General features: G+C 65.3%; 1 protein-coding gene across 26 annotated transcripts in view; it reads right to left on the reverse strand.

The window, feature by feature from the left end:
* NCOR2 (nuclear receptor corepressor 2) overlaps positions 1–19271 on the reverse strand; it is a 183238-nt gene that overhangs the window by 28480 nt on the left and 135487 nt on the right. For 16 of the 26 annotated variants that reach the window (XM_040444070.1, XM_040444076.1, XM_040444074.1 and 13 more), the window contains 6 exons: positions 17188–17335; positions 14662–14712; positions 13052–13679; positions 6089–6209; positions 4966–5122; positions 761–925 (listed from right to left, as the gene is read on the reverse strand). In XM_040444070.1, the coding sequence (XP_040300004.1) occupies positions 761–925; positions 4966–5122; positions 6089–6209; positions 13052–13679; positions 14662–14712; positions 17188–17335 (1270 nt within the window). The remainder of the gene's footprint in view (positions 1–760; positions 926–4965; positions 5123–6088; positions 6210–13051; positions 13680–14661; positions 14713–17187; positions 17336–19271) is intronic. The other 10 variants (XM_040444080.1, XM_040444093.1, XM_040444092.1 and 7 more) reach the window with 4 other exon arrangements.

The following is a 19271-nucleotide window of genomic DNA, read 5'->3' on the forward strand; positions in this document are numbered from 1 at the left end:
GTTCACATCCTCCCCTTGCTGTTTACCTTCCATGGCTCCCCACTGCCCCCAGGATGAACTCTTAAACTTTGACACGGCTTTCAGGTGCCCCCGACCTGGTGCCTGTGGTCTCCCCGGACCCACAGCTTGGGCACCAAGCTTCCACCAAGGCAGCCGGATTCTGTTTCTCAAGTTTCTCCCGCTCTTTCCTACCTCCGACCCTCTGCACGTGCAGTTCCTCTGCCTGGCCTGTCTCGCCCTGTTTTGCTCCTGGCTCATTTATCCCACTCATGCTTCGGGATCAGCTCTGCTTAGGACGGCCTTTGCTGACATCACAGCCCTTAGCAGTCCCCAGATGTGCTACTTCTGTTGCTGGTGGGCCCGGCAGGACTGGAGGACCCAGAAAGAATCTCAACCCCCGGCCGAACGTATCTGTAAACCAAAGCAGGTCCCTCCCCTCCTCCCTTCCCCCCAGACTTTTCTTTCCACCTGCCCATACTCTAGCTCTGAGTCACTGGTGGAAGACAGAGCCCCACTCTAGGGCTGCCCCCTCACCAGCTCAAGTACCTCCTATGGCTCCCTACTGCCAGTGGCTTCGACTCTAATCCTGCACATTTCTCTAATCTCAAAAGACCCCCTTCTTTCCCTTCACCGACCAGACCATCCCTCTTGCTGGGTCCCATCAGATTCTAAGATCCCTCCGCATGCAGCTCCAAACCAGTGCCAAGAGTTGGCACCCAATGACTGCACTGGCCGACCGAGCTTGGGCCGAGCTACTCACCAGGCGGGGCGTAGGAGAAGGCCGAGGGGTCGGGGGCGTGCGGGGAGGCCTTGATCACCTCACGAGGGGGCACAGGGAAGGGCAGGCCCGACGTCCAGCACGGAGGCTCTGTGGGCAGCTTCTGGCCGTCAGCTGCAAAGGCCGAGAAGAACACAGGCTTCTCTGCTGAGGGGATGAGGCAGGGCCGTCAGCCGTACTTGGCCAGCCCCGCCCAAACAAGGCTCTCCTGCGCCCACAGGACTGGCCTTGGGCAAGGATGGGGTCCTGGCCAATAGTAAGGGGGACTATGCTGGGAGCCCACCAAGTCTGCGGGCCAGCACCGCCCTGAGCCCCTGAGATCCCGGGGAGCTTCTAAGCCGCAGTGTGCCGGGCAAGCGAGGGACCCTGGACCAACGTCCAAAGCAGGGGCTGGAGCTGGCGGCCTGGGCCCTGCCGCCTGATTTTGTATGGACACTTGCTCTGGAGCATGGCCGCGTCCGCCCGTTTATTTACTGTCTACGGCACAGCCGAGTAGCTGCAGCAGAGACCGTCTGGCCCGTAAAGTCTGAAATACTGATTCTCCGGCTCTTTCTAGAACAAGCTCGCTGGCCTCTGCACAGTGACGAAGGCTTGCTTCGATACGTATGCCCTGGCAGGAGGGCCGACTGGAGGTGCAGACCCTTGGGATAACAACGACCACCACGGCCGCCTGTTTGCTGAGCACACACTGTGTGCCAGGCACTGTGCTAAGCATCCCGCCAGCATGGATCCAAGGAGCAAGCTTGCGAGAAGGAGACTGTTACCAGATCTGTTGCGTGGAGGGGGAAACTGAGGTACAGACACATCAGTGGAGTTATCCAAGGTCACCATCAAATACGTGGCCAAGTCGGGATTTGAACCCTCAACCTCCTGGCCTCTGCAGCTACAGATAACAGAACAGGAGGCTAAGGCCCTCCCACAGCCTCCCACGAGCCGGCACTCGAAGTCCTGTTTGTGTACCGACTCGTTTATCCTCATTGCACCCTAAACGGAACTATCACCGTCTCCATTTTACAGCTGGGAAAACTGAGGCCAGGAGAGGCAAAGTCATCAGGTCAAAGGCCCACCGCTGGGAGGGGAAGCAGCTTCGAGCCCGGGCAGTCAGGCTACAGACTGTGACCTTCACCTTCACTAGGCACTGTGCCCACAGGAAGATGAATGAAAGCTGGCCCCAGGTTCTCAGGCCTGGGGACACCCCGCAGCCATGGCCAGAGGCCAGGGGCCCAGGCCTGCGGTCACGGCATTCGCCCGCCCACCTCCTACTCTCCTGAAATCTGCCCCGAGCTCCAAACCTCTCCCTTGAGAACTGGCTCAGCGACTAGGGGAGGCGAGTGGCTGAGCAGCCAGGCAGGAGACACAACTGGGAAACCCCAAAACTCTCCACCCCTGGGGCAGGAACAGCGGGCAGGTGTCGTCTCTCGGGCCACCTCCGATGGCGCAGGGAGGTTCTGAAGGCCCACGGGAGCGTTGGCACGGAGCAGTGAGGCCTGCCATGGGCACAGCAGGTGGCAGCGCGGGTGGGCCCGCTCCGGATTCTCCACATCTCTCCCACGAGAGACCGAGCCCCCCCGGGACCCGTGCCCTGGCGAGGCGGGCAGCCCACAGGAGGGGGTCGCAGATGTGGGGAACAACCCCGTGTAGGGATTCAACAGCCCCTGATGGAGGCGCCCCCACAGGGCCTGGCCTGAACACCCCCCCTGGGCCTTGCTCGTCCAGCTCCCCGCCCCTGCCTCCTGCAGCTCAGCCTGGGCTGTGGTGGGCAGGGGTGGGGGCTGGGGGGCTCCTGGGGCCGGGCCAGCCTGGGCGGGAGGCCAGGGGCCTGGAGAGACAACCTGTTCCTCCAGCTGGCCCCGGGGGAGCCCACGCGGGAGCCAGGAAGCAGGGGAGCTCCCGAGAGACCAGAATGGTGCCTGAGGCCAGGGGCGCTGTCTGCCGCGAGGAGCCGTTCCAGGAAAACAGCACCACCCCCCCCCACCCCGCTGCAATCAGAAACCACCAGTGGTGGCACCCAGGACGCGCCCATGACCTGTCCCAGCAGGTCCTGGCTGGCCCCGGGTGATGCCCGGCCACCCGAGGGTGGCCTAGCCCTGCTCAGATCCGGCACGGGTCAGAGCTGCTTGGGGCCCTGGCCTTGCCACGCAGCAAACCCCTGGGCTGGTGCCCCGAGCCTGGAATGTTCTCCAGAGCCAGGCCCGGCTCCTCCCCATAGTGAGGCGTCCTGGTCCCAGCGTGGGGGGCTGGCAGGGTCCCGGGAGAAGGCAGACACCCCGCGCCCTCATCCCCACTCGGGTCCCTCAGCAGGCCCGGCTGCCTTCTGCCTCGGAAACAAACTCCCCGCCTCCGTGGTCATCCCTGCAGTCCAGACTGCCACCACAGCTGGTCGGGAGCAGCACGGTGGCCTCCCCCATCTGCCCACAACTCCCTGTAGCCCTTCCTCCTCAACAACGGCCAGAGAGAAAGGGACATCTTTGCAAAATATAAATCAGATTACTCCCCGCAGCACAGACACATCAAAATGCCTCCCCAAAAGGCCTCTCCCACACCCGAGACAGAATCCCTGTCTCGTGGGACCTGTCTTGTGGCACCATGGCCTACAAGGCCCTACATAACCCGGGCCCCAGTTTTCCTGCTCTGATCATCTCTCCTACCCCCTCACCGCCCATATCCACCTTTTGGCAGCTCCCCAAACACACCAAGCTTGTCCCTACCCCAGGGCCTTTGCGTGTGCTACTCCCTCTGCCTGGAATGAATGCCCTTTCCCCACATCTTCCCATGACCGACTCCTCACCTCCACAGAGACCCCTCTTCTGAGCCTCCCCGACCCCGTTTCGTTTTTTAACTGCGTGAACGACTCCAAAGTCATCTTGCTTCTTTCTGTGTGTGTCCTGGCTTAATGTCCTTCTCAACCACAAAAAGGGCCCTCGATCCCTTCACCTTGCTCACTGCCAACTCCCCGCCGCCTGGCACGGCACTCGGCCATCACAGGTGTTCAACAAGTGTCCCGACCCAGTGGCCAGCAGACAGCCTGCGTGCCAGCCAGGATGCACCCCCGCCCACCCGTGTGGGTGGCGTCTAAGACTTTGCGCAGCAGGGGAGAGCGGACGCAGGGAGGCAAGGGGGCAGGCTGACTACACGGGGCATGTCTGGCAGGCCCGTGTCACTAGTGGGAAGCGTGGAGCGGCCCTCCCTCAGGGACAGCCCTGCTTTTTGTTCTCACACAGGCACACAGCAGCACCCTCAAGGGGGCCCACGGCCAAGGGCCAATCCGGCTTCCTAGGGAAGGGCTCTGTACGCGAGAAGCGGGTGCAGGTGGCACCCGCCCTCCGACCCCTTGAGCGGCCAGCGGGAGCCGAGGCTGGCCTGGCGCTGGGGGGGGGGGGGGGGGGCCTTGGAGGAACTGCGCCCAGCACCTCTGATGCGCACCGACCCACAGCGCGCCAGGCTGAACAGGGAAGGGCGCCCCTTCGGGGACACGGGCCTGGAACTTCCTGGGCCCAATGGGGAGTGTGAGGCGGAGAGAAACCGCAGAGCACAAGAAACCACGCCTGGCCCGTCTCCTGACCTTGAGCTTCCCGTGGCCACAGCAAAGCGCGCCCCGGGCAGCTGCTGTAACACAGCTGCTCCGGGAATTACCCCACGGGCTCCCCGCTGGACCCGGCGACCTCGGCCTGGAGCAAGGTCAGGGTGAGCGCTGGAGTGGGGCAGCGCTTCCGGCCCGGGGCCCAGAGCCGCTGCCAGCTGGGCGCCGAGCCTCCTCTACGGCTCTAGAAGCTCACACGTGGGCGGAATCCCGTGGAATCAGAGGCTGCGCCACAGACGCGCTTACGTGCAGACACGGCGTCTTTGAACAACTTTTAACGTTGCCAGTGCCGAGAAACCAGATCTCACGTGAAAACACGGGTTCCTGGCTTCTCTGGAAGAACAACGGCAGGCCCGCACCGCCACGGGGTGACTCGGCAGAAGCCAGCAGGTGCCCGCCTCAGACCAGGAGCTCCCGGTTCGCCACCGTTCCCAGCATGCCCCACTGCCTCGCCTCCACCGCTTCCGCTCACCTACCCGGCTCGCCTGCCCCTACAGGCTCGGAGCCGCGACAGCCGGCCCATGCGCACAAGACGGCCCTCATCCCCGTCCCCGTCGTGCCCCCCATGCCCCCCTACTCTCCACCACGGCCACGGGCACCCACTCACCCTCCTTCTCAGCAGGAGGCACGGGGCTCCTGCTTTTGCCTCGGGGGCTGTTGCCGGGCTGTTGGGGGGTGTCGTTCTCCGGCTGCAGGTGCTGTGGCGGCGGGGGGGCAGGGGGAGCCGCGTCCTCCCGGGGGGGCTCATGGACTTTGGTGACCTGCTGAGAGAAGCGAGGGGAAATGAGTATCTTGACAGGCCGTCCGTGGGCCGCAGAGATCGGGGAAAGCCTTCCAGGCCCCCCGCAGGTGACAAGCCCGAAGGCCAAGGCGGCAAGGTGTTCAAAGGCACGCAGCTCAGGGGGCGGGAGGGTAGGTCTTTGCAGAAAGGGCGCGGGGTGTGGCCGCCCGTGCCCCCTGCCCCGAGTCTCCGCGGGTCTGGGAGGTCGGGACGGACGAGCAGGACCGTGCCCGGCCCCAGCAGCTGGCCGTACAGCCTGGCCCGCCCCGTGCCCCTCACTCCGAAAGCCCCTCAGCCCGCAGCCCCCCAGCCGCACACAGGGAGCCCGGGCACACCTCCTCAGAGAGGAGCGGCCTTGGCAGAGGCCGGGCCGTTGTGACGAGGGGGCTCCTCCAAGGGGCTGCCTGTGCGGCCTCGAGCCTCCCCACAGCCTCTCCTGGGGAGCCTCCCACAGGGTCTCTTGTTTAGAACAGGGGAGGCCCCACCTTTCTGCCCACGGTGCTGAGACAGCCGGGGGATGTCCTGCCCTCCCTGGTCTGGGGGAGCTCTGGAGAAGCCTCGGGGGGGCAGGGCGGAGGTGGGCACGGTGGGCGCGGCCCCTTGGGCCGCAAGGGCCTGCGCGGGCACCGGGCCGGGAGGGCGGGAGGGAGACCCGCAGGCCGCAAACTCCCTGGTTCCTCCAGAGCCCCACCCTGCACGCCCGCCAGAGCCCTGGAGCTGTTCCCGCCTCATCTCCATGGGGATTTCTCCAGGAAACAGGAGGCTGCCGGGAAGGGCCGAGAAGAGCGAGGCTGCAGGTGCTGGCCGCCCCCCCCCCCGGCCCCCCCGGAGCTGGGCACCCGCCCTCCTGCGCTGCCTCCCTGAACCGGGGCTGAAGGTGGGGGGCGTGGGGGGCTGCTGCCTTCCTCGCAGGAGTCCTGGGGTGCGGGAGGGACGCCCGGGCACTCACGATCGGGGGTATGGCGGCCGCCCGCTGCTTCAGCTGCTTCAGGTCCAGCGGCTTCTGGGGGGAGGCGTTGGCCCTGGTGTCACTGCTCGGGGTGAGGAGGCTGGGCCGTGGTGACAGCAGCCTGAGGGGGAGAGGAGCGTCAGCCCACGGGCTCGCCGCTGGCCTCTCCGGGCTCGAGCCCTGCAGGACCCGGCCGGAGGGGGCCGCCAGAAGCGGGGCAAATGTCCAGGGTCACCCGGCCGAGGAGACCAACCAGGACTCGGGGTGGGGTGGGGAACGGGGCCAGGCGACTCCTCCCGCCCTCCTCTGGTCCCGGCCGGGTCCGTGAGGAGCCAAGACCCGCTCCAAGCCCAGCCCAGAGGCCCAGGCCAGGATTAAATACCCCCACCCCCACCCCGAGACAGCCCCAGGCAAGCAAAGTCCCAGGGAAGCCGAGACTCAGGGCCCGCGCCGCGCAGGGCTCTTCCAGAGCTGCAGCAAAGCCGAAGACTCGACCGGATTAAGGCTCGGCGAGCTTAAGAGATTCAGGGAGATCATTCATCACCCAAATAGGGGAGGCTCAGGTGCCCGGCGTGGAGCTGAGTGGACCCCACGTACTGGAGGCAGGAGCCGGGGAACCCACCCGCTGAACCAGAACTCGCACCTCTCCGGCCCGCCGCTTCTGAGGCGCTGAAAGCAGGCAGGCTGCAAGCTTCGTGTGGAGGGCCCGGTCAGCGTGCACCCGTCTGCCCATCAGCCACAAGCATGGCCGCGAGCCGAACCGGGCCCGTAAGTGCTTCATTCCGCAGAGCGCGGTCGCCTCGTCTGCTGCTGACACACACGACCGGGAACCCGCACAGGGCACCTGGCAGGGCCCAAGTGGACGCCAGGGACGGGGCCCCGCCCGTGCGGGGGCACCCAGACACGGCCTGCCCTCTTCACGGGCGTCACCTCCTTCAGGAAGTCCTCAGGGATTTCCAGGAAACCCCAGAGTACTGGGCACAGCAAGCTGCCACAACCCCTATCTGCCTCCCTCGTTGGCAAGGGGTCTCTGGGGTGGGATCTCAGTCCGCCCCAGCCTGACCCTCACCTACCCACCGGGGCTGCCAGGTTCCCGCCCAGCTCCTGACTCCCTCCCGAGACCTGCACTTGCTGAGCACACAGCAGACCCAGCGCTGTGCCCGGGGAGCACGGAGAGACTCGGGATCCAACCTCTGCCTGAGGGACACCACCGGTGACCCATCAGGGCGTGCGAGGGCACTGGCCCTGGGCCGGGACTCGCCCGGGGGCGGGGGGGGGGGGGCAAAGCTGAGGCCGGGTCCCCACGGCCAGAGGGCCCTGTTGGCACAGCCCCTACTGTGTGCCGTGACCGGGTCAGGCGACGCCACGTGCAGACCGTAAGCCACAGCCGCTGCCTTCCAGGCAAGAGCCGTGACAACGAGGATGTGGCTCGCGGCTCTCTGCGCCCAGCAGCCGGAGCCAGACGCCCAGCCGTGAGGTAAACGTGCCTCCTTCCTGGGGACGGAACAGGGCGCACACCCGACTCGAGGCCTGGGCGCCTTCTGCTCTCCGTGGTGGCCGAGCGGCCGAGCCACGGCCATGACAGCCTGTCCTGCGGGTACCGCCTCCCGCCCGCGTCTGCCACACGCTCGGCTGAGCAGAGACAGACGCGGTGACGCCCGCCGGGGCTGCCCCTGGCGCGCCGGGGAAGGTCGTCCTGACTTCTCCGTGCTCCGCTGGCCTCCACGGTCCTCCCCGCCTGCTCCCCCTCCCGCCCGCCCTCACCTCTCTACCTGCCCTGCTACGCTCCGGGGGCTTCGGGCCTCCCTCCCCTGTGGCCGCTGCCCTTCCCTGCCCCCCTGCACCAGGCACCCCGACGGGCGTGAGCACCCGCGCCATCAGCAGTCCTGATGTTCCCCACCTGCCTCAACTGCCCCCACCCCCGGCCTCCCCTCCCCTCTGCCTGCCAGCATCCATTGAAACCAATGGGCCCTTGTTAACCTGAACTTAAAAACGAACACGCTGCAGCCGCTGCGGAAGAAGCCTGGCAGTTACTGCAAAGGCAAGACGGCTACCATGTGACCTGGCGGTCCCACTCTGGGGGCGTCTGCCCAGGAGAACTGAGAACACGGAACACGGGTCCACACACGCACGCACAAGGTCGGTTCGCTAAGGTCGCAGAGGCACGGTCGCCACAGCCAAAAGGTGAGAAACCACCCACGTGCCCAAAATCGGCTTCAAGGATACACAAAACGTGGTCCGTCCACACGGTGAAATGGGAATCAGCCATAAGGAGGAGAAAGTACCGGGAGGATCTGGAAAACCACGTGCCAAGTGAAAGAAGCCAGACGCAAAAGGCCACACGCATGACTCCACTGGGATGAAATGCCCAGAGGAGGCAAATCCAGAGACAGAAGCCAGGGGAGTGGGGGGCCGGGGGCCGGGGGCGGGGGGGGGAGGGGGGCTGCGCCCAGCGTTTCTCTGGGGTGGGGGTGGGGGGTGACGGAAACGTTCTGGGCTTCAACGGCCGTGATGGCCGCACGTCTGTGTGAACAGACTAAAACCCGCTCAGCTGTGCACGTTAACGGCTACGTAGTACGCTATGTGAATTATATCTCAAAGCTGTCACGAGAAAAAAAAAAAAAAAAAAAAGAACGTACTGTATGCCAGCCGTAAAATCAAGAGTTTGATTAACCGTATTGCTTCCAGGAACAGTAAGATGTCGTATCTGATGCGTACACAAAAACACAGACACAAGTATCAGAGTCGAGAAGTAACATTTTGTGTCCGCGTAAATGCTTTTAGAACACGCATAAAGCAAAGTGTCTGGTCCCCGCCAACTGGGCCGTGAACCAGGGCCTTCCCCTGGAGCCCGTGCCTGCCTTGGTTTCCCCGCCTCCTCACCCAGGGAGGGGCAAGTCAGACTGGAGGGCGGAAGGGCAGGGGCTGCCCCTCTAAGGCTCTCCACAAGCAAGCGCTGGGGGCACGCACGGAGACCCGGACCCCTCTTGCCTGAGCACCCCCACAGAGGGAGGCAGGAGCTCAGTGGGGACTGGGGCCACGGGCGCCACGCTCTGCAGCCAGCCCCACCCACCCCTCACCGTAAGAGGGTGGCATCCCAGAGCAAGGGTCTGGGTTCAAGTCCTTCACAGGCCTCAGGGTCTGGAACCCCCAAAGGCACGGGAAGACGGGCGCTCCCACCGCTCCCAACCTCCCCTCGTCCCAGCAGCCACAGCGGCTGAGCACCGCCTCCAGGAGCCTCCTCAGGGGCGGCTGGGCCTCTGTTCTCTTTCCTTTGTTTTCTTGCAAGACAGCAGCTTTTATTTTCCTCTCGGGAGGCCCGGGTGGGGCGGGGCTCTCGGAGCCTGGCACCAGCCATGTGACCCGGGAGAGGCAGGGGAAGGCGGCAGCACGGCCGGGAGCAGTTCGGGGCTCACGCTCCCCGTTCGAATCCCACCTTCAGCCGTATGACGGAACCGCTGTGCCTCAGTTTCCTCATCTGTAAAATGGGCATGAGGACCGTCACCCCCTCCCCACCCCTGCCACCGGGAACTGTTCTCTGGGAGAACAAGGGAGCACACACACAGAATACCGACAGCAGCACCCTGGGCTGAGCAGGACAGGGGATCTCCCAGTCACTGTGGGTTTCCTCCCCACGCTGGAGGGCCAGGGCTGGAGGTGGGGTGACCGATGAGCAACAGGGGGCTGGGGACGCTCTGGGTCTGCGACAGGGCGCCCTCTTCACTAGTGCCCCCCTTGGCTTCCCCATTATCAACCAGGCTGAGACCATCCTCGCTGCCACGCTGGGGCTGGAGAGGGAGGGAACCTGTCGCCTCCTCTGTCACCTTCTCCCCTGCCCTCCTCCCTCGCTCCACCCCACCGCAGGCCTCTTTGGCCTCCACCGAGCAGAAGCTCATGCGGCCACAGGGCCTTTCCACTGCCTGTTCCTGCCCACACCTCCCACCGCCGGCTCCGATCGCCCTCCCACGCCACCTCCTCAGAGGCCTCCCTGACTGCTCCCCACACCCCGATCTTCCCATCACCCACTCATCACAGGAACAGTTGTTCCGCCCCTTTAATGTTCCTTCCCGTGCCTTGCTGGCCGCTCCCACCAGAGCAGAAGCGCTCTGGAATCAGGGCTCACCCGTTCTGTTCCCAGCATCCCTCACGCCTAGAAGGGCGCCTGACGCGCACTGGTGCCCAGTGATTTGCGGAATAAAGCCACGACAGGGAAACTGCTGGTAGGATTCTTGCAGAATTTCCAGGGCGCGGGGGGAGAACCCACACTCCAGCGGCTCTCGGAGGCAACCTGCAGCGTTCCCGCAGCGGACCCACAGGCGGCAAGCCGTTCGCTGAGCACCTAGCGTGTGTGAGCCTGGCACCAGGCCTGTCTGTGCCGCTCACGGTGAGCCCGCAGCGGGGACACTGAGGCCCAGGGGAAGGGGCTCTCCGAGGTCTCCAGCCCACGAGAAAGTGCCAAGGCACCTCCTCTGGAAACTGGGACAGAGCAGGGCAGGCGAGCTCTAGGCTTTGCAATCGGGGCCACCATCTCTGGTCGGCAGCCAAGAAAACTCCCGGCCAAGCCGCCTGCAGAAGGTGACAGACAGCGAGAGCAGACCAGGATTCCTCCCTCCAAAGGTCGGCCGGCGGGGGCCAGAACCATACGCATCTTGGGCGCATCCAGGGCCGCCCGGCTCACCACACCAGGGCCGCCAGGCGGGAAGGAGGGCGGGGGGCGGGCGGCCAGGACCTGGGAGTCGTGCGGGGGCCCACCCGTCCCGCCAGCCCTTCCGGGAGGCCCTGGCTGCCAGGGCCTGCCCTGACGCATCTTGCCTGCGCGGCCGCGGCTGGGGCGGGGAGGGAGGGGTGGCAGGCGGCCAGCCAGGAAGAGGTCAGCGAGCTGGCCTCAGTCCAGCCTGGCCCTGAGGGCGGGGGCCCAGCCTCGGTCACACAGGGCGTGACTAAACCAGGTGTCCTGACTCCCAGCCCAGGGCTGCCGCTCCCCGGGGATCGAATGCTGGACGTCCAGGCAGGAAGAGGGGACAGAGCCAGACCCAGCAGGACGGGGCAGGGGGAGGACACGTTCCCCGGGTGGGGCTGTTCTGCTGGGGGTGCGGGGCCTTCAGGCCTGGCCAGAGGGATCCAGGGGGTGAGGGGGGCTGAGCCCAGCCTTCCCAGCTCCCCAGTCTGGGCAGGCCACGTGAGCCCAAACACGCTCTGGGAGGCGGCTTATCAGCACGGCTGCCCCATGAGCTCAGCACTCTTCCCGCTAAGAGCAGAAACATATGTTTCCATGACTCCGTCCCCACGGCCAGCAGGAGCAGGGTGGGGAGCAGTCCGCCCTGACCCCATTACCCAGGCACAAAGAGGGAGCGGAGGGGCTGGACCCTGGCCGTGGGCCCAATCCTCCACTGAGGGCACTGTTTTCCAAGGGCAAGCTCAGGAGCTCCGAGCCCCCGGAAGCCGGCCCGGCCTCTGCCTGTCACAGGGCCACCCACCAGACTGTCCTCCTCCTGACACAGGTGGGGTGAGGCTGCCGGTGGTGGCCCCCAGGGACCCCCGGAGACGGAAACCTGGGGACAACACGGCTCACCTCCTTTTGTGGAACGTGTGAAGACCCAACGAGCTCTGGATGAATCTGATTTCCCCATGGAACGTTCTAGAACTTGCCATTCTAACGTGCCCCAAGGTGAATCACGGGGCAGAGGAAAGGCTCCGAGTGAACTCGGCGATTTGAAAGTCAGATTTTCCTCCCTCTCGCTCTGCCCAGAACTTTTCCGAGAGACGGGAGAGGAGAGACAACAGACCGCACTGTTTTTAGTCAAAATAAAAATGACCCGCCTGCCTCACTAGAAAACATTCCTCCAGTGTCCAGATGTGGGTGGGAGTGGGCCTCTGTACCTCTGCCCTCAGCTGCCCGCAACCGGCCCCGAATCCGGGGTATGAGCTTTGCTTCTGGCCGAGGGTCTCAGGGTCCCCAAAGCATCTGTGCCAAAAGTGGCTAAAATCCAGTGCTCCGGGGCTTGGGGTGAGAACCATCCTGTGCCAGAGGCAGAGACAAAAGTGAGAAAGGGAGGAACGCGTCTCAGAACCAGTGGCGTCCAAACAGAAACGGCACGGGGTCCCTCCAGGCCACCCCAGCAGGAGAGCGGCCTCAACAGCTCAATCCGTTGGGAGCCAGGACACGGGCCCCAAGTTCCTGCACCCAGACCCTTGGCGGATGGGACAGGAGCCGCCAGTGACCTCGGGATCCTGCGACCAGCAGCCTCAGGCAGACCCGCACCACTGTCCGCCGGGACGTGGCAGGCCTCTCTCACCCCCGTGCATCGCCCCGCGTTGGCAGCTGGCTGTTCTCAGAGCCTAAGTCACAGCCGACTGAGCAGAGCATTCCCCTGAGAACGGGGCCAGGAGCTGGCACGGCCAGCTGACCCTCGCTGGGTCACTCCGGCACTCCGCCCGCAGCACACGGGCTCCTTCCCACCCCCGGGCCTTGGCACCGGCCCTGTTAAGGATGGAATTGTGACCCCCACCCCCACCCCCACCCCACCCCACCCCAAACACGTTCAAGTCCTAACAGCCAGGGACTTGTGAACGTGACCTAATTTGGAAAACAGGCTCTTTGCAGACGTGATCGAGTTCAGATGGGGTCATTCGGGTGGCCCCGAATCCCAGGACGGTGCCCTCGCAAGGAAAAGACACATGGGGAAAACGGACACGGAGGCAGCGGTGGGGGTGCGGAGCACTGAGCACGGCCAGCCGCCGGCACAGTGGCAGGGCCCCGGCCGCACCGGCACACCTCCGGCCACCTGGGTCGCAGGGCTTCGTGCTGCAGCCCCGGAAGCCAGCACCGCCCCCCCCCCCGCCCCCGCCCGGCGCGCTGCCCCCTCGACCGCCCCCTCCTCCAGCCGGGCCGCGCTCCCCGAGGGCAGGCACAGAGGTTTTGCGGGGGGACAGAAGCCGCCTCCCGGTGTGCCCACCGCTCACCTGTTCTTGTCGCCCCCCTCGGGCTCATCCACCTCGTCCGCACTGCAGGTGGCGCTGGAGTCGCTGTCCTGGGGCGCCCCTGCTCCCTTGGTCGTGGGGGCTTTGCCCCCAGGGCCGCCGCCCTCTTTCTTCTCCACCTTGAGGGCCCCCTCGGGGGCGGCCTCCACGCTGGCCTCAGGGCCTCCTTTGCCCTTGTGGGGCCCGTCCTCCGGGGCCTCCTCTTTGCATTCGCTCTTGATGGGCTCTGTGGGGGGTGCCTCGGCAGGCTCTTCTGACTTGCCCACGTCCACGGACAGCTCCTGGGCCACGGGGGGCTTCTGCTCCTCCTCCTCTGCCACCAGGGGGGCCGTGACAACCTCTTCTTCCTTCTCCTCCTTGGGGACCACAGGAGGGGGTGCGGTGGGCGACGGGGGTGCCGGTGGGGGCGTGGGCGGGCCGGAGGCTTCAGGGGCCGGGGCGGGCTCGGCGGGGGCCAGCGCATCCTCCGGCGGTGGTGTGGGCGGCTCAGGGGCTGGCACGTCGGCGCCTGGGGCAGGCGGGGGCTTGGGCCCGTTCTGCCCCGCGTCCTTGGCGGCCTCGGTGCGGGGGGAGGGGATGCTCTCGGTGTCAGAACTGTTGTTGACGGTGGCTGCGGGAGGGGTGGGGAGGAGGAAGGGTGAGTGTTGCAGGGGGCACAGGGGTAGAGGCAGGGGCGGCCTTCTTCAAGGCCAGACCTGCCCGTCCCGGCTCCAGAGCGCAATCTCAGGATGCAGTTGCCCCATCAAGGCTCCTACACACCTGGGCACCCTGCCCTGCCCCCCTGCCGACCCCGGAGCCCGGGCCCTGGGGTCGCCGGCACCCCGGTGCGGCCAGAGCTGCGGCCTTAGCGCTCCGTCCCTGTCTGCGTGCACGCTGGAAGCCCGGCCACGGTAATGCGCGTTACCTCTGGGCCTCGCTTTCCCCATCTGTAGAGTGGGGAGAGCGAATCCCAGCTCACAGGGAAAGTGAGCCAGGAGGTGTGGCAGCACAGGGTGACGCTCGGTGACGATCTGCTATTACATCACCACGACAACGTAAAAGGGGGCCCAGGACCTCTGAGGAGCCTGAGGGGAAAGGGGGGAAAGCCTCAGCACCCCCATCCCCACCCCGCAGGGCCTGGCACACAGCAGGTGCACGGCAACGTCCTTCGAGTGGCCGAATGTGGGTACAGACGAAAGGCGAGGACAGCTAGGTTCTGACTGGGCTCTTCAGCCTTAAAGAAACACACTCCTGCCACTTCTTTGGGTCTCGATTTCCCCCACTTTGTGTAAGACGGGGACATCTGAGAACCCCTGCACTTGCTGTTGGCGAATGAAACGACATAAAAGTCACGAATGAAAGCACCGGTGAAAGCCAACAAGACGATGGAACCGAGCGTACAGATGTGCACGAGTGTGTCAGGGAACAGCACGGGGAACAGACACTGAGCCGGGGAGGGGCACAGAGGCAGCAACAGCACAAATGGTGGCACTCACAGAGGCATGCTCACAGAATTGGGGCCCCTCGCTGAAGACGGGCGACCGCAGGAGGCCCCGTACCCCCGGGAAGCCCTAACCCTATCCCACCCCCAGGCCAGATGGCTCCATTCGTACCTGGGCCACTGCATTCCCCTCTGGGCACCTCGTTCCCAGAGGCGTGTAAGGCTGGAAGGAAGGGAGAGAAGGGTTAGAAGCAAGGCGGCAGGAGAAGCAGGCGGGAGAGAGGAGGCGGCCAGGGAGGCGGGCCGGCAGTGGGCCTGGGGCCCGGCAGGCGGCAGGGAGGAGCCATGGCGGCTCTCGGCTTGGAGCGACGCACCCTCTCCCTTCAGCCCCGACGGTCCGCAGCGGCCCTGGCCCATGACGGGGTCCCGCCAGTCCCACCCACTCCTGGGTGTCTCTGGACAGGTCACTGGCCTCGTCTGGCTCTGGGTTCCCAGGACCCCGGGGGTGGGGGCGCTGGCCTCAGAGGCGGCCAGGACTGCAGGACGGGCCCCCCACCCCAGCGCCCAGCCACAGAGCCGGGCCGGCCGGGGCTGCCGTGGCCCCGGACAGAGGCCTTCGGCCTTCACGACCCCCCACTGCCCCCCAGCCTCTCCCACTTCTGACCTCCCTTCGAGGAGCTCCCTCCCTACCACTTCCAGAAATAATAACTGAAACAACAGCAACACAGGGCCTCTGTGGGTGCTGAGCTCTGCCCAAAGCCCTTCACGCCCGGGACTCACGTCCTCAGCAGCCACCAAGACCGGCACAAGCATCGTCCCCTTTGCAGATGAGGAAACTGAGGCACAGCGAGCCTGAGTCACGCGCCCCAGGCCACACTGCAGGGGGGCAGGAGAGGGCTGACCCCGGTGTCCGTGTGCCTGCCCCTGCCTGCTGACTCCAGCAATGTCACTCCTGTCCTCTGAGATAACACACGTCGAGGCGTAGGGGGCTAGATCCCTGAATTCCCGGAGCATCAGTCTGCTCATCTACAAAATGGGCACTTACGGCCAGGCCCTCTGCCTCATCAAGAGGCTTCTGCCCATGAGGAGTCCTCAGGGGCGAGCGTGCGTGCAAGCACGGGGGCCGTGAAGATTCGGATGGCGGGGCCCGCCCTCAAAGTGCTGCCTAGTCAGTAGGTCCGGAAAGGGCCCGGGGGTCCAGACGTCCGACCAGTCTGAGCCCTGGTCCCCAAGCAGGCCCTGGGTGACCGCTCTGTGGCTCACTTTCCTCATCTGTAAACGGGGTGACCAGAGCACCCATCCCACTGGGTCACTGTGACAGTTCAAGGGATTAACTCAAGGCTGCTACTCTGTTTACGACGGCGACACCATGATCGCTACAGAGACGCTGATCGGAGGCTGACTCCTCCCTCCCCAGACGGTTCATCTCGGCCTGGACGCTGCCTGCCCCCTGGAGAGGTCTGGCATGCTGCTGGGGCCGGCTGGTCTTTCTAGAAGGTTCCATCGGGGCAACCTCGGGCCCTGACCCAGAACCTACCTGACCTCCCCCATCCTGGTCACAAGGGACAGGGTTACACAGCAGATGCTGGCTGGATTGGCCGACTCCAAGTCTCCCAGTTACGTGACACCCCGTGAGAGTGGTTCTCCTCTCTCCGGGCCTCGGTTTCCGAGCTCATGAGATGGGATGGTTACCCCGCATCTTTGCGCAGGGTTTTCTACCCTGCTGCACGTGATCTGCTCAGAGCCACCAGGTGGTCAGAAGCTCAGCTCCACCAGACCGGCCCTCCCCCCGCCCCCACCCTGGTGGGGCAGGTAAGCCCTACAAGTGACGGGGAGTTCACTACCACACAGCTCTCTTATTGGGCACCGTCTGTTCTGTTCTGCTCTTAAATGCCGAGCCGAAGTCTGGCTTCCTTTTACTTTCCCACCGAGGCTGCATCCTGTCCGCACAGACAGCTAGCTGGCAAGATATTTAAATAGGGGACTGGGTTTCTGCTTCCTTTTTTCTTTCCGGCTGTAAAGCCAGGACCCAGAACACAAGGACCAGAGGGGTCTGCAGCCCTCCACCGGCCACTGGCCAGGCCTCTCACCAACTTGGCCCAGAGAGGCCCAGAGCCACCAGCACGGGGGCCAGGCTCGGTCCCCAGACCCATGCCCAAGTGGAGACGACCACGGTCGTCTCCGGGAACCACCGAGCGCAATTCTCTGTTCTCAACCGGGAAGCAGGGTTCGGGCTGACGACTGCACTGTGGGCTGGGAGCGCCTGGATTGATCGGCGGGCCCGGCCTGAGGAGCCAAGAGGTGACTCACGCCTTCCCTCGCCATGTCGGCAGAAACCTGGGGGTCTGGATGCAGAGGCAGGCGGACAGGAGGGACGAGAAGCATCCCAGGCGGGGGCAAGAGGAAAAAAGGCTCCGTTCGCCAGAAACGTGAGGACCCGCAACCAGGTCGGCTCTGGGCAGGAAGGCGATGGGTGAGGCGGAGACGCCCGGCTAAGCAGGGGTCGGGGCCTTCAGGGGCGTCGTGCCGGGGGGGGGGGGGGGGGGCGGCCCGCCAAGTTCATCTTACGAAGCGGGGCCCTTGGAAGCAGCAGCATCCCACCATCCCCGCCATCCCCGCGCTTCCCCTCCAAGGCAGGCCAAGCCTCTTCTCGGAAGAACCCAGACAGCTGGAGGGCAGGTCAGTTTCCTCCCCTCACCTTCCGCCTCCTCTGCCACATCCTCTTCGTTCCCGCTCCCTCCTGACACCTCCATCTCGTCGTCCTCCGCCGCGGGCGGGAAGGCGGCCTCCTCACTGGCGGCAGCCGGGGCTTTCTTCTTCTTCCTCCGCGCATTCCTCTCCTTCTCCTAGGGCACAGGGACGGTGGCGGTGAGAGCCTGGCCCTCAGCTGTCAGCTCGGGGACTCCCTGTGCCCGAGGCCTTGCCACAGGTGCGATGGACAGCGATCCCGGCCCCGTGGCCCCCCGGGGGGCCCCCCCCCCCCCCCCCACCGGCCACATCTCACTGCGGCGGCCAAGCACACCGGTGGTTATTTTTCCCGAGGGCTCTAATCTTCCGTCAAGTCCTAGATGCACGTATGCCCGCTGCCCTGACATCCTTCTAGAACAGGCGAGGAAGGACTGTCTGTGCCTCAAGATCCCCTGTGACTCTCCAGCCCCTCTGGCTAGCCCAGCTAAGCAGTGACCGTGCGGGGCACCCCACAGGACACCTGCCAGGCACGGCCACTACGTGTGGAGCGAAAGAACGAGGGAAACCTTTCCTTGCGTGTTGCGTCTGCCCCTCACCGAGCACCGCTTGGGAAGCCCGTCATTTCACCCCACTGGCCTTTCCAGACACCCCTCCTGTGTGCCAGGCGCCGCGCGGAGGCTGAGGACCCACGGTCAGCGAGGCAGACCGGGACACCGCCCACAAAGACCTTCCGGTCAGGGAGAGCGGCAAAGGGCACATCCCTTCAGGAGAGACTCAGAGGTGGGGATACGGGGCGGATGGAATCAGACAGGGTGGGGGGGGGTCGCACGGAGGAGGTGCCACGCGAGCCGGGTCTGAGCACGCAGCGGGAGCTGGCCGGGCAAGGCCCCGGAGGATGGCGTTACAGGTGCAGGCCCCGGAGGTGGGACCCAGCCGAGCGTTCGGGGAACAGAGAGGAGGCTCTCGCCGCGGAGCCCTTCACATCCCTCCACACGGCACCCCGGTCCCGGGAAGCCCGGCTCCTTTGCTCACGGAGCCAGATGGCCACCCCTCCACTCGGGCACCCACTCCTCACGCACTACAGCCCGCGTCTGCACCTCGCTGGGCTGGGCGCCCCGGGAGGCCGTCTCTGCCTCCCACGCTGCGCGCCCCGCGGAGGCTCAGAGCACGTCCGCTGGCCGACTTCCTGAGTGACTGAATGGGCAGCGTCTGGGGCTTAAACACACAGCTGGCAGGGCTGGGACACGTGTGGTGGCAGCGTGTGCTGGGGTCCCGGGGTGCCCAGGGACCCCCAGAGGGGGTGGACTGGTTCCTAAGAGGGGACGGCTGTCCCCATACAGGTGGTGTGACAGGAGGGGAGGGTCCCAGCCTGAGTGAGCCCTTTGGGGTCTCCAAGGAAGGAAGGAGAACCAACCTGCCGCTATCCCGGACATGCCCACGGCTCTCAGTGAAGCCCCCCAGGCCGGGCTGAACACCGTGCCCCGGAATTCACGTCCACCCGAACCTCTGAACGTGACCTTATTTGGAAAGAAGCTCTTTGCACATGTAATTAGCTAAGATGAGGTCACGTTAGATTAGGGTGGGCCCGGAGTCCAGTATGACTGGTGTCCGCACAAGGGGGGAATTTGGACACGGCTGCACACCGGGGAGCCATGTGTCTACAAGCCAGAGGACGTCCCGCACTGCCCCTCCCCACCCCCCGCCCCAGAGGCTGCAGGGGCAAGGCGGGCTTCTCCCTGGAGCCTTTGGAGGGAGCAGGGCCCTACGGACACCTCACTTTCGGATTTCTGCCTCCAGGATTGTGACAGAATAGATTTCTATTGTTTCACGTCGCCTAGTTTGCGGTGCTTTGTTACAGGAAACAGGAAACTCGTGCAACTCCCCTCCGCCGATCCCCCGGCCCCCAGCAGAAAGCCGCTCGCCCCAAAATGTGAACAGGCAGCCCACCCTCGGGGCAAATGCCCCGCCACCTCCAGGCGCCAGCAGCGTCTGCTCGCCCCGGCCCCGCACCACGGCCCGGCTGGGAACGGGCCTCGGAGGGGTCCCCCGACCCCAGGCCCCAGCCCCGGCCTGGGAGTGGGCTCGCTTCCTGTC

The sequence above is a fragment of the Herpailurus yagouaroundi genome, unplaced genomic scaffold, assembly GCF_014898765.1.
Source record: "Herpailurus yagouaroundi ecotype Mexico unplaced genomic scaffold, PumYag 191, whole genome shotgun sequence".
Taxonomy (NCBI): domain Eukaryota; kingdom Metazoa; phylum Chordata; class Mammalia; order Carnivora; family Felidae; genus Herpailurus; species Herpailurus yagouaroundi.